This window comes from Pistacia vera, unplaced genomic scaffold (assembly GCF_008641045.1).
Source record: "Pistacia vera cultivar Batoury unplaced genomic scaffold, PisVer_v2 Contig612, whole genome shotgun sequence".
Taxonomy (NCBI): domain Eukaryota; kingdom Viridiplantae; phylum Streptophyta; class Magnoliopsida; order Sapindales; family Anacardiaceae; genus Pistacia; species Pistacia vera.
The window spans coordinates 520,077-533,429 of NW_022196460.1; the positions used below are offsets into that span (position 1 = coordinate 520,077).

Genomic DNA, 13,353 nt, shown 5'->3' on the forward strand with positions numbered 1-13,353 from the left:
TAAATGTAAATAATTTTAAGCATTATTATAATTTTAGAATATTAATTTCAGTTAAAATCGTTTACCTGAATCTTGTGATTCTTCTATTGGCTGCAAATAAATGTTCAAGTAATTAACACAACTAGCATAAATATAAATTGGTATTTAATAATTTCTAACCTCCATAAGATTTGCTTTAAACTTCAAAATACTTTTAATTTCAAATTTATTTATGCCCTTAGAGTCTCCAAGGGTATCAGAGTTTAGAGATGAACTTTTAAGATTTGTAAATAAAACCTAAATGGCTTTGAGAGTGAATGACATTTTCCCACCCAAAGCTTGCCATAATTATTTTCCCACCCATAAACTTTGAAAAAATATTTTCCCATAGATCGTTAAATTCAAAGGTTAGTTTTAATAGCAAAAGAGAATTTTTGTCGGTTCACACAATGTATATTATAGGATTAATGTTATTTACACCCCTAAATTACAAACACATAAAATTACCTTCGCCAATTTGGAAATTAGTCATTTAAACCGCTATCTTCAATTTCTATAATTAATATAGTTCCAATGGAGGTTTAAAGTATGTGTTTTCCTAAAAAAATTTAAAATTATATATATTATTTTTAAAAATTATAATAATATATGTCAATTATATATTTATGAAACTACAAAACAATATTCTACAAAATTATATAAAAATATAATTTCCAAAAACAAAAACAAAAAACTGAAAAATTGTAAAAAGGAAGAAAAATCCGAAAAAAAAATAGTTGGCCGGAATTGCACGCAACAATTCTAGCTAGGTGCAATTCTGGTTGATTGGCTCATAGTTTTGATAATTTAGTGTAGTAGGATGATTCTTATCAGTATCTAAAATAAGAAATTGTTGGGTGCGTTTGGTTTATTATTTTGGATAGGATTTTGGAGATAGTATTAGATAGTTGGATAGGGTGATTATTACGAGATAAAATTTAAAAATTTACAAAAAAAACCCCATAGGTTTGCTAATTTAACTAAATACCCCAATATATAAAAATTTTATAAAATGACAAAAACACCCCCACCCACCCACTCACCCACAGTGCTAGATTCTGGCCACTACCGTCGGAATCTAGTCGAAATCTGGCGTTACGACACAGATTGGTCAGATATGGCCGGACGTGCATTGATTTGGCCTTTTCCGGCCAGATCCACCACGGATTTGGCAGAAAAAGGTTATATCGACGGACAGATATGGTCGTCAACGGCCGAAAAAGGCCAGATCTGGCCTTCAATGATGGCCAAAGATTGGCCGTCACTAACGGCCAAATCCACTATGGATCTGGCCAGAAAATGCCAGATCGGCGAATTACCGGCCATTTTCGATTGTTTGTAGGCCATTGTGATAGATTCTGGCTACCATCGACGGTGGTTGTCAGAATCTGGCAACTACGGGTGGGTGGGGTATTTTTGTTAATTTTTAAACTTTTTTCTGAGGGTATTTAATGAAATTAATAAACTTAAGAGGTCTAAAAGTAATTAAAAAAATAAAATAGTATTTCCTAAATAATTAAACAAACAAATATTTTGGAAATAGGATTGGGAATATGGATAGGAATATTAAACGAAACGCGCCCATTATTTCTTCGCATTACTTTTTCTATACTCATGTAGTCATGTTGGGTGATGTTATATAATAAGTAAATGGCTCGATCATAGTGTCCAAACCCTTTACAGATATGATTCACATGTCAAAAAAAGATAAAAGCGAGATTGATTTATTCTTTTCAGTGCAATAATTTGATGAAGCAAATAATAATTTCAATATTTGAATATAACAAAAATCGATCATGCAAATGGAAATAAACGAGGGAACTAACTCAAATAATTTGGCAATAAGAGAGAGATAAAAATTATCAAATCTTTCTACATCAAATACTTGAACTCTCCATTGTGCTTGAAGTTTACTTGAAATTTTGCGTCCTCCTTCAATTCAAGCACAATGTGAAGAACTGTTAAGTGCTGTTAGTTTAAGAAGTCAGAAACGACATAGTTTTGATAACACAATGTGAAGACAAATGCAAGCTGAAGAGATTAAGAATGAAAGTCTATAGAAGCAACTCAAAGTACTTCAGTCAATCCAGTGGTCAAAAGTAATTAGATTTGTGTTTGTTGTTCCTTTATTGAACGGATGAGATGAGGTTTCCACATGCATTGCCAACTCAACATTCCTATTCATTATAAAAACAAATTGTAAAACAACATTGAGTAGAGTGAATTGATGTATTAGTTCTAAGCTCAAGAAAGTTCCTGACTTTCTATTCCCTTCTTCTTCTTTACTTGACAAGAGCTAACAAACTAAATTTTCAGAAACTAACACATTGCAACTTATATTAAGGAGGAGACCAACTAAAAGAACAACAATGACAATGACATGGTAAACTTTGAATTTCCCTTTCCTGCAACTTCGAAAGGGTCAACCTAGGTCTCCTCGGAAGCGGGGTTCGACAATGGAAACCGCATCGAGTTATAGCAGAACATCTGGGGCTTAAAGCTACGAGACGGCGGAACTTCACTAGGCATGGAAAAATCAAGATCAAGATTAGGACAGGATGGCGTAAAGGTATTTCTATCTGTATAACTATATCATGTGAGATAACATATCTCACCAGTGGATCTTAACATGGATGGAAATTGCTTTTCCTAAATTCTTTTGGTAGGAAAATGTAATTATGCCAAACTTGGGTGGGAACTTATCGTTTTCCTTTTCATTTCGCTCAACCAAATAAGTAGCGGGAGGAAGACAACAATTAGCCAGTGTATTGTAACATGGAGGATAAAGACTCTTTTACCTACAGAACATTGGATCCCTATGATGCAGTAGATCGATATAAATTGGTTAGGATATTGTTGGTTATTGTACTGGTTTTATTTCTTTTGATGTCCTTTACGGTCTACTTATTGTTGCTTTGCAAACGATCGACAAGAACCGTTTCTGCAGATATAGAGATGCCAGTAGCTCCTACCATGCATGAAAATATTCCTCACTTCCCATTTGATTCAACTTCATCACTACCCTATGAAGCACATATGTGTATAATTTGCCAAGTCGATTTTACACCTGAAATATTATTGTCATCCATGTCCTGTGGCCGCACGTATCACACTGACTGCCTTCAGGAGTATCTGCTACATGCTACAGAATGTCCTCTATGCAGAGAGGAAACCGAGTTTACATGAATATTATTTGTTTACTTGTATTTTATGTGTTGAAAAAACTTTGTAGAGACGTGTTAAGGTAGTATGTTACAGTAATAAAATTACAAGAATAATCAAACAGTCATTCTTTTTTATTATTTTTTTAAAATGATACATTGTCTTATTTATATAATACCATCATTCAAATTACTTAATCTCAGTTTCCACAATTACCACCAGGTCCTCCAAAGGTAAACGTCTCCCCAAGTTCGCCACCTTGATAACCAAATGTTTTGACATCATAACAAGCTGTATTATCAACAAATATATCCAGATCAGCTTCTTGCATATCAATCAATTGACCACCTCCAACCATAACTTTCAATTGTGCAAAGAAGCATGATCTCTTGTAATGGTTGTCTGGAAATAAGCTGCTCCCCATTGGTGGACTCAAACCATCAGGAGAATTATACGTCCATCCACCAAATTGAAGAAATGAAGCTCCCTTATCTAAGTGAGTAAAAATCTCCTTTGGCCAATATCCGATTGTTACATTGTTATCAAATGATAACCACCAATTACCTGTTGCTTTATCCTACAAATATTATATTATATTTATCAAAAACAATACTAATCTATTTATATATTATTTAAAAAAATATATTGAATTAAAGTGTCAAAAATAATTATTGGTTACCTTGAATACAAAAGGCTGAGTTATATATTGTATTCCATCCCTAATAGATATTTTAGGATAACGTTGACCAAGATGGTAGATAGGATGTACTTGTACAAATCCTGGGCACATGGTATTGTAACAACCAGTATTTTTTGAAGCATCTGCCTATTTATACAACATTAGGAATTTCAACATCAATTAAAAAAAAAAAAAAAAATTCAAAGATTATTAAAAACGATAAGAAAAATTTAATCTAACGATAAGAAAAATTTAATCTTACTGTCCAATATGCAGTTACTCGTGTCTGATTGTCACCATATATACGTGGATGCACCTAAAATATTATCAAACTTGATTATTATATTTATGAAGTTAAATTAGAGATAAAACTTATGTATAGTTGGAAGAATCTTACTGCCCATCCAACTTGTATACTGTTACGTTCAGCTGGTGGTCCATCTTCTAGCCACATTTGAGCCTTGCTAATTTGTAACATTTTTACCTCTGGATTTTGCAAGTCTATTATTGTGCTTGCTCCAGTGTATAAGTAATTTGGATTCGACTTAGTACTTTGAACCGTTGCATACTAGGAAAATCAAATTAATAACACGACATTAATAAATTATAACTCTGCGTTTTGTTTTGACATTGAAATAATTTAACGTGATGGCCAACTTACATGAGCGCCAAGTTCTGTACTTGTAAGCGGGTGTATATTATTTTTCCCAAATAGTCCGAGATGTAATTTAGAGAGCGATCTTAAATCAGTCTGCTCGTAATCAACTTTGTTTCTTTGGATTGGAACCTTTCCAGCTGGACAACCTTTACTTTGCCCTCCAAACATTGAATGTGTGGATAATGGTATTTGGCTATTGCTCTTAAATTCAGGAAAGGAACTTGGATTCATCTGCATATATATTATTTTTAAGAGAAAAAAAGAGATCTGTAGTGATAAGTCAAACTTTTAAGAAAGATTGTTAGCATTGAAATATTATCAATATATAAAATTTTAATTTTAAGATGATATTTGATACTTAATAAAAAGCTGAGATCATAAAACTCGATAGATGAAATTTTTCTTATACCTGAATCTTATGATTCTTTAATAACACATGATTAAAAGCAGGCTGTTTGTATATGTCCACGCAGTCATATTGGTCCGCTTTTGCTGGCTACAACATATAAAAATGTAAATGTAAATAAAAAGGTAATTATTTCTAATCTATAAAATTTGCTCTAAAATAAAAAACATTTCTTAATAGGAAGTTTACAAATTACTAGCTGTACAATATTGTTACCGCTTATAATAACATTAACCCATTGGTATACTGTATGACTTTGTAAAATCCTAAATCCGTTTAAATTGCAATTGAGTTTTAAAATAACAATTAAGGGTACCTACACCATTTCAATAGATCATTAACATTAAAAGTTTAAAACATACAGTTATTTATTTCATAAACTAAGAATGTGATCCTTCTCCCATCATTAAAGTAATTCCAAAGTACAATTAATTTAAATTATGATTTTGGTTAAAAAAAAAAAAATACATATTCCTTAAGAAAGGGCATAATTATCATTTTAGTTTGTAATTAGGGAAAATATGCAAAAGGACATTTTAAAATAAAAAATTGCATGTGCTGATATCGGGGGATGTCTCGTAGTATGTAAGAGATGACGTTAGGGTTCTTAATATTGTTTTTAACCCTATGTTGACATGTAAAATTGACAGATAGTTTCTAGTTTTTATGTGATAATTTGATAAAAATTTAGCATTGAAAGATAAAAGTCACTTAAAAATAACAAAATTGCCCACCTTCAATCCTATGGCAGCTTAAATTAATAAATAAACCCAATAAAAATAACAAGAATGACAGTGTACACTATTCTGAAGAAATGATGATAATTTCGGAATTTGTTTGAAGGATGAACTCTATTATCAACTAAATTTATGCATGAAGTCTAAACATTGAATTGGGAATATTGCATTCATACACGGAATTGGGCATATTGTGATTCATACAATCTCGCTAGTTGTACGTTCTGATTATTTGGTAATTTCCATTGGAAATAAAGCAAAATAATATTTATTAACTAAAATAGCTTTTGGAAATAAAGCACAAAAAGATTTAGACAAATCCAATTTCACAAAAAAGGAAACAAATATGACTGCGTGGACATATAGAAACAGCCTGCTTTTAATATATAAAAATAATGAATCCTCTTCCAATAGGTGCTAAGTGAGACTTTTCTCATTAAAGATTTTGTTTATTAACTAAAATAGCTTTGCCCTAATAGGAAAGAAAATTAATGCACGCATTTTCCTTTTTTTTTTTTTTTTTCATCCCTGTGGTGATCCGAAAATAATATAGTATAACTAGTAGTTAAGTTTAGTGATAAAATATTGTTTTTAAATAAAAGATAAATTAAAAATAAAAGTATCTCAGTTTATCTCAACTATGTTTTATATGTTTATGATGATACAAGAAAATAGTCCAGTTGAAGTGAGACAAAGAAAGTTGAAGATTCGGTTGATAGTAGGAACCTAGCTACTGAGTGGAGTCATCTTGACTCTATTTTCCTTTGATGCTTTGGGGTGAGCTGGCCTCGACCACTCTTTGTCCCTTCCCAGGGTTTGATTGTTGGGTGCTTGTAGGCCTTGTGTAGGATGTTTGAACAGTTTTTATTTTAGTCCTAGACTCTGGGTATGTCCAGTTGCGGGAAATTTTGTTGTTGCCCTCCTTTTATGAAATGGTTTGTTTCTCTTCCTGTTTCTAGGCATGTCCAATAGTAGGCTGTTTGTAGCCTCTTGAGACGCCCCCCCTTTTGTTTTTTGGTAAAAGCTTAAATACCAAAAAAAAACAAAAAAAATAGTCCAGTGATAAAAGATCGACCCAAAGTGTGTCTAGAAACGAAGCAAAATTTTAGGGTTTAGGGTAAACGAGAAATACACAACTTTGGACAAAAAAATTGGTAAATATGACCATATTTTGTGTTAATTAAATTAATCACTTCCTAAATATACTCTCTCATTAATAATAAAATTATAGTAATGGACACACGATCATCTTTTCACATTACAATCAATTAGATTAATGATGATTATTCATTTATTTTTTATTGTATATGATAAATTGTATAGTTGATGAAATATGGTTTGTATTATAAAAATACAAGAAAAATAGCAAATTTGGATTATCAACTCTGAAAATTTGTTATTCAAACCACGAAATTAAGCCCATAATGTGGACCATCAACTCTCAGAGTGATATATAATTATGATGTGAAATTATTTGTTTGGGGTTTGTAAATACGAGATGTTGTTACATGCATATTTTTCCTTATTGATTTGTGAATGAAAAATATGATGTTAACGATGATACTTGCTATGTACAAATTTAATATGTGCTTGATAAATATGTAAAACTTTATGCAAATTACTTCTTTTAATAGAATTTGATCCTTTTAGTTTACTCACACACAATGTTATAAGACCCCGACTGGGCCTTGACCCGATCAAGGGGCCGGTTCCCGAGTCAGCCAATTCTACTAGTTAGACAGATGACGTTAGCATGACATAATAAAATTTTTAAAATTCTAATAAATTTTTTGATTATTTTATTTATGTTATATTATTATTTGGATTTTGGATTTGGATGGAATTACTATTTTAGAAATTTATTAGAATTTTAAAATTTTATTATGTCATGTTGATGTCACCAGTTCGATTAACTAGTCCAATTGGTTGGATCAACGATTCGACATTGTTCTACTGGTTCAACCTTGGGTCAATCTGGTCTAACTGCCATAATCGAGTTTAGGATATATTGAACCTGATAAGGGTTTGGTTCCCAATCAGATCGGTCGGTCTAGCCAGTGTTTTCAAACTCCTGAAACTAGACCTTATTAGGAATATGGAATGAACAACCCGAGTCTAGCACCCACTCCTTAACAATGTCAGACATTGACACTGTAAGGACCTCAGGTTCATCTATCAAGTTTTTAGTTGAGTCTAAATTGCTTTTTGTGTTCCCCTGTTTCTGCTTGATCCGTTCAAAGCAATTCTTTTTAATGTGGCCTGATTTATTACAAAAGAAACATTTTATTGTCTTTGTTTTGTTCTTATTATTCCCCTTCCATTTTTTCTTAATTTTAGGCCCCTGATTAGTCTGATTCCCTTTCCCTATCTGAACTAGACTCGATTCTGCTCTTAATAAACAGGTTTGTGCCATTTCTCTTCTGGACCTTTAGTTCTAATTCTCTAGCCTTAAGCCCTGCTATTATTAAATCTAGGTTAGGGATAGTACCGAAGTACTGTAAAGCATTCTTGATCTTTCCCTTTCAAGATCAGAGTCATTTTTAGGAACTCATATAGATTTTCTTCTATGCTTTTAGAACTATCTATTTTATAAGAAAATAAAGCACCCTTTAAAAAAGTTAGGTTAGGTGCAGATTGAAGTGCATATAAAGAGTTAAGCTTACCCCATAACGCAAGTGGTGTTTCGATTTCGTCTACCTTTCTGAGAACACTCTCAGACAAGTTCATTACTATCAAGTTGTAAGCTTCTTCGTCAATTTCCTTCTTCTTCTTTAATTTCTCTTCCGACCACTTCTTGAGGTCGTTTTCCAGTACGAGAGCCACCTTGTTATGAGAGAGTAGCACTTTCATCTTTTTCTTCCAACTCCTGAAGTCAGTCTTCCCATCATATTGAGAGATCTCCATTCAGGTGGTGGTGTTTGTCATGGTAAAGTGTTTGGTTTGATATGGTGAGATGGTAGGTTCAAGAACTCAAGAATGTTCTTGAATTTCAAGAATCAAAGAAACCCTAGATTCCTTCCCTTTTATGAAATCTACACTAATTCACTCAAAATTACACACTACGGGCTCCTAATTAGATCAAGAAACCCTAATATTGAGAAAGCCCCAAAATTTTTCGACAACCTAGAAAACCCTAGAAATTTCAAATCTAATTTGAGACCCCGATTTCCATAAATCTTGTTACCAATGCTCTAATACTACTGTTATAACTAACACCACATCCGACACCTAAACAGATTGCATAAAAGAAACAACAAAAACACACACACAAGAATGCCAAGATTTAACGTGGTTCACTTACTCAAATTTAAGCAAGCTATGTCCACGTTGAGCTCGGGAAATAGGTGAGCTCACTGCACTATTATTGATCGAGAATCCAATACAAATTTACACACTCAGTACATCAATTCCCCAATCTTCAATAATCATGTAACTAACCTTAGAGACCTTTTCCTTGGAATCCCTAATGATCTATGTGTACAATCACACCCAAATGACCTAAAAACCAGTCACTCAACACTAGTTACAAGATACAACCAGCAAATCACAAGAAAACCTAACAAACCCAATTTGCTCAACATAAAAGAAAGAGAGAATAATCATTGTAGCAGAAATCTACCTTTTAGTGTGCTTTTATATGGTTAACCAAGGGAACTCATTTCAGCTATTGGATCTCCATTCAATCAACGCTCAGAATTAACTCACCATTTGCTCAAAACGACATCGCTTCACTAAACACAAAACGTCATCGCTTCAAGCCTTCACCACAACATACTTTTATACTATTTTCTCAAATCCTCACTAATTTCACCCATGAATGATGCTCTTAATATCATTTGCACAAAAACCATATGGTAAATAATGGGAAAAAAAAAAAAACATTTGTGAGGTGTCAGTGCCATCAAAGTAGGTTGTGACGATACTGTCCCATACCGCCTTCGTAGTTGGAAATATGATGAAGTTGCCAATTAGACTCGGGTCCATAAAGTTAATTAGCCATCCCTTCACCACCGCATCTTTAGTCCTCCATCACTTGTAACTATGATCCTTTTCTTGTGTTTGTGGAATCTCTCCATTTATATATCCCAACTTGTCTTTGCCTTAGATATACAACTCAACAACGTGTGACCATAACACGTAGTTTGTGTTGTTCAACTTGACGTCAATCTATACTACGGACTCATTACTCTATGATTGAATATGGGTTTGAGTCTGATTCAACATTTGAGTCATTTTGGATGCTAGGTCTGTCATGATTGAGTTTTCTTCTTGTGATTGCTCTGCCACGACAATACATTCTTCCATTTTCTTTTCTGGTCTTTCTCTTCTTCTTTTTTGTTTTCTCTCTTCGAAATTCTATATGTCCTAGAATTCTACTCTAATACCATATTGAACTATGGAGGAAGATTAAATTTTCAGTCATATTGATACATCATATAAGAGAAGGTTAATATAATATGTACAAACATAACTAATATAGGAAAGATATTTAAAAAAAAAAAATCAGTCCTAGGCTACTATCCCAGAGGATTCTCAATCACTGGAATCAAGGGATTGGTAGTAAGGTTAAATTTATACCTTTACTAGAATAAAACTGGAGTAGCGGGTCCCCAACCAAAAAATGGACAAAGGAAATTCCATGGAATATTTGATAGCTTTAGCGAAACTGGCAAGTGTTAAAAAATGAATTTTAACATGATATTAATAGCCTTTATCAAATAGTAAAATTAAGAATATGGATATATACAGTAGTTCTCTTTTTTTTCCTTTTCAAAATTAGTAGTAAGGTTTGCTATTTTTTAATATTAATCCATGTGTGTCATAAACACGTTAACAAAAACTTTAACGAAGTAATTAATGGTGCATTGAAAATTAGTTAGCGTATACTAAACTTAATTATTTTATTTATAGTAGTATTGCGTGGAAGGTAATTAAGAAGAGACAGAAGAATAGAGCAAAAGATGTCATCGTTGTACTTTGCAGCTCTATTTCTCTGTTTAAATTGTCATGGAACTGAAGGTAGATGCAAAATCTATAGGGAATTGCTGAGACAACCTTCAATATTCCAGGTATATCATGCATCATAACCTAATCATCATCTTTATTATCAAACTGAGGCAACACATTTTTTGTTGGGCTAATTAACTTTTTTATTTAACTCTCAATATTGATATATATTTGTTGAAACTTGATTTTAGATATCAACGACTTGCACGTGCAAAATGCTAAGAGAGTCTTAGAAATTACACGTAATGGATCCGTGAGATTTGAATATGGAGCTGAGATTATATATGTTGCAGAAATCATAAATAATAGACTGACAAGAGAGGTTGTTATAATGGTTTGGATGCTCAAAATGCTTAAAGCAAATCATACATCCACTGTTATTTTATTGATCTTTGACTATTTCTATTATTTTGCCCATAAGACATACAAAGATGAAGAAATACAGTGTTTACAGAGAGAAATAATTGAGCTCCAATCTATGCCTAGCTCTCATATGCCCAGCCCCCCTTTTCGGGAAGAGAAGTGCCAATTTATACACCTTTGAGGTTAATGTAATAAGTGTTTTGCAAGTTACCTTGACACATGGAAGGCTCTCGTCCATTCATTTCTTGAAATGAGATAGGGTTGGTATGAATATCTTTGAGGAGGTATAAGCTTCGCAGCTAGTATAAAAAGACATTTATTGAGTTGATATAAGCATGACTTTTTAGGCATAACAGAAGCCTCCAGTTTTTGGAGTGCGTAATCGCGCTTTAGAAACTCAGGTCTTTAATCTGAATGGCTGTTGCACTATAGGCTGTACTCTTGAACTGAAGAGTTCAAACTATTCCTGGTGCAATCGAGTGCTGAGAGCTAGGAGCTGATCGCGATCTGAGAGCTAGAAGTTGATCGCGATTTGATAGGAGCTCGATCTGAGATCATAACGAGCTCGATTAGAGAGCATAACAAGCTCGACCTGAGATCATAACGAGCTCAACCTGAGATCATAACGAGCTTGATCTGAGATCATAAAGAGGTCGATCAGAGAGCATAAAGAGGTCGATCTAAGATCATAAGGAGCTCGATCAAATAGCATAACGAGCTCGATCTGAGGTCATAAGGAGCTCAATCTGAGAGCATAACAAGCTCGACCGGAGAGCATAACGAGCTCGACCTGAGATCATAACGAGCTCAATCAGAGAGCAAGAGATCAACGATCTCAGCGTGCAATCAGCGATCTAGACACGTGATTTGAAGCTAAAGATCAGTAATCTGAAGCCGAAGATCAGATCGACCTGAGCGTGCGATCAACGATCTGGGCGATCTGAACGAGTGATCTCAATGATCTTGAACGTGCAATTTGAAGCTAAAGATTAACGATCTGAAGCCGAGGATCAGAACGACCTGAGCATGCGATCAGCGATCTGGCCATGCGATTTGGATGATCTGGGCGATCTGAATGAGTGATCTCAACGATCTTGAACGTGCGATTTGAACTAAAGATCAGTGATCTAAAGCTGAAGATCAGTGATCTGAGCGTGCGATCAGCGATCTGGCCATGCGATTTAAAGCTAAAGATTAGCGATTTGAAGCCGAGGATCAGAATGACCTAAATGTACGATCAGCGATCTGAATGCGTTATCTCAACGATCTTGAACTCGCAATTTGAAGCTAAAGATCAGCGATCTAAAGCTGAAGATCAGCGATTTGAGTGTGCGATCAGCGATCTGGCCACGTGATCTGGGAGATCTGAACGCGTGATCTCAACGATCTTGAACGCGTGATTTGAAGCTAAAGATCAGCGATCTAAAGCTAAAGATTAGCAATCTGAGCGTGCGATCAGCAATCTGGCCATGCGATCGAAGAACTTTAACGTAGGTTTGAAATCTGCATGGGCCACCAAACTGTTGACGCTTGGATTTGACATCAACGACTTGCACGTGCAAAGTGCTAAAAGAGTCTTAGAAATTACACGTGATGGATCCATGAGATTTGAATATGGAGCTGAGATTATATATGTTGCAGAAAACATAAATAATAGACTGACAAGATAGGTTTTTATAGTGGTTCGGATGCTTAAAGCAAATCCTACATCCACTGTTATTTTATTGATCTTTGACTATTTCTATGATTTTTCCCATAAGACATACAAAGATGAAGAAATATAGTGTTTACAGAGAGAAATAATTGAGCTCCAATCTATGCCTAGCTCTCATATGCCCAGCCCCCCTTTTCGGGAAGAGAAGTGCCAATTTATACACAGAATCCTAGGGTTTCAGCCAAAACACGCTTATTCTCCAAATGACCTACAATTTCTGGCCGATAAGGTCATTTGAATAGGCTGAAACCCCATGTCGGCCAAAAAATGCAGGTCCCCATCATCATTTTCCACCTTGAGAACCATAAAAATCACCCAAATTTGCATCATTAAAAGACAATCAATCCCATCTCACGTTCAAAACCATCAACTCCACCAAAAACCCGAAATCTAAAACCCAAAATCAATGGAAATGTAATTCAAACCAATTGAAATCTGTTGACGCTTGATTTTGGACGCCAACGACTCGCACCTGAGAAGCGCTAAGCGGACTTAAGAATCACACGTGATGGATCTATGAGATTTAAATATAGAGCTGAGATTATGTATGTTGCAGAAAACATAAATAAAAGATTGGCAAGAGGGGTTTTTATAGTGGTTCGAATGCAA

General features: G+C 34.0%; 1 protein-coding gene across 1 annotated transcript; it reads right to left on the minus strand.

The window, feature by feature from the left end:
- Positions 1–3,379: 3,379 nt before the first annotated feature.
- On the minus strand, positions 3,380–8,564 carry LOC116110741. Its single transcript, XM_031396961.1, has 8 exons — positions 8,324–8,564; positions 8,157–8,242; positions 4,927–5,013; positions 4,521–4,748; positions 4,257–4,427; positions 4,122–4,175; positions 3,860–4,006; positions 3,380–3,757 (listed from the first exon to the last, which is right to left on the minus strand). Exons 1-8 carry the CDS (start codon positions 8,562–8,564, stop codon positions 3,380–3,382), a joined length of 1,392 nt encoding a protein of 463 aa, XP_031252821.1.
- Positions 8,565–13,353: the final 4,789 nt, after the last annotated feature.

Coding starts and splice junctions, on each gene's coding strand:
- LOC116110741 (XM_031396961.1), bottom strand. CDS start 8,564: ATGGAGATCTCTCAATATGATGGGAAGACTGACTTCAGGAGTTGGAAG. Junction 5,014..8,156: donor AAGATCAAGAATGCTTTACA/GTACTTCGGTAC, acceptor TATATGTTGTAG/CCAGCAAAAGCGGACCAATA. Junction 3,758..3,859: donor CTCAGCCTTTTGTATTCAAG/GTAACCAATAAT, acceptor TAATATTTGTAG/GATAAAGCAACAGGTAATTG.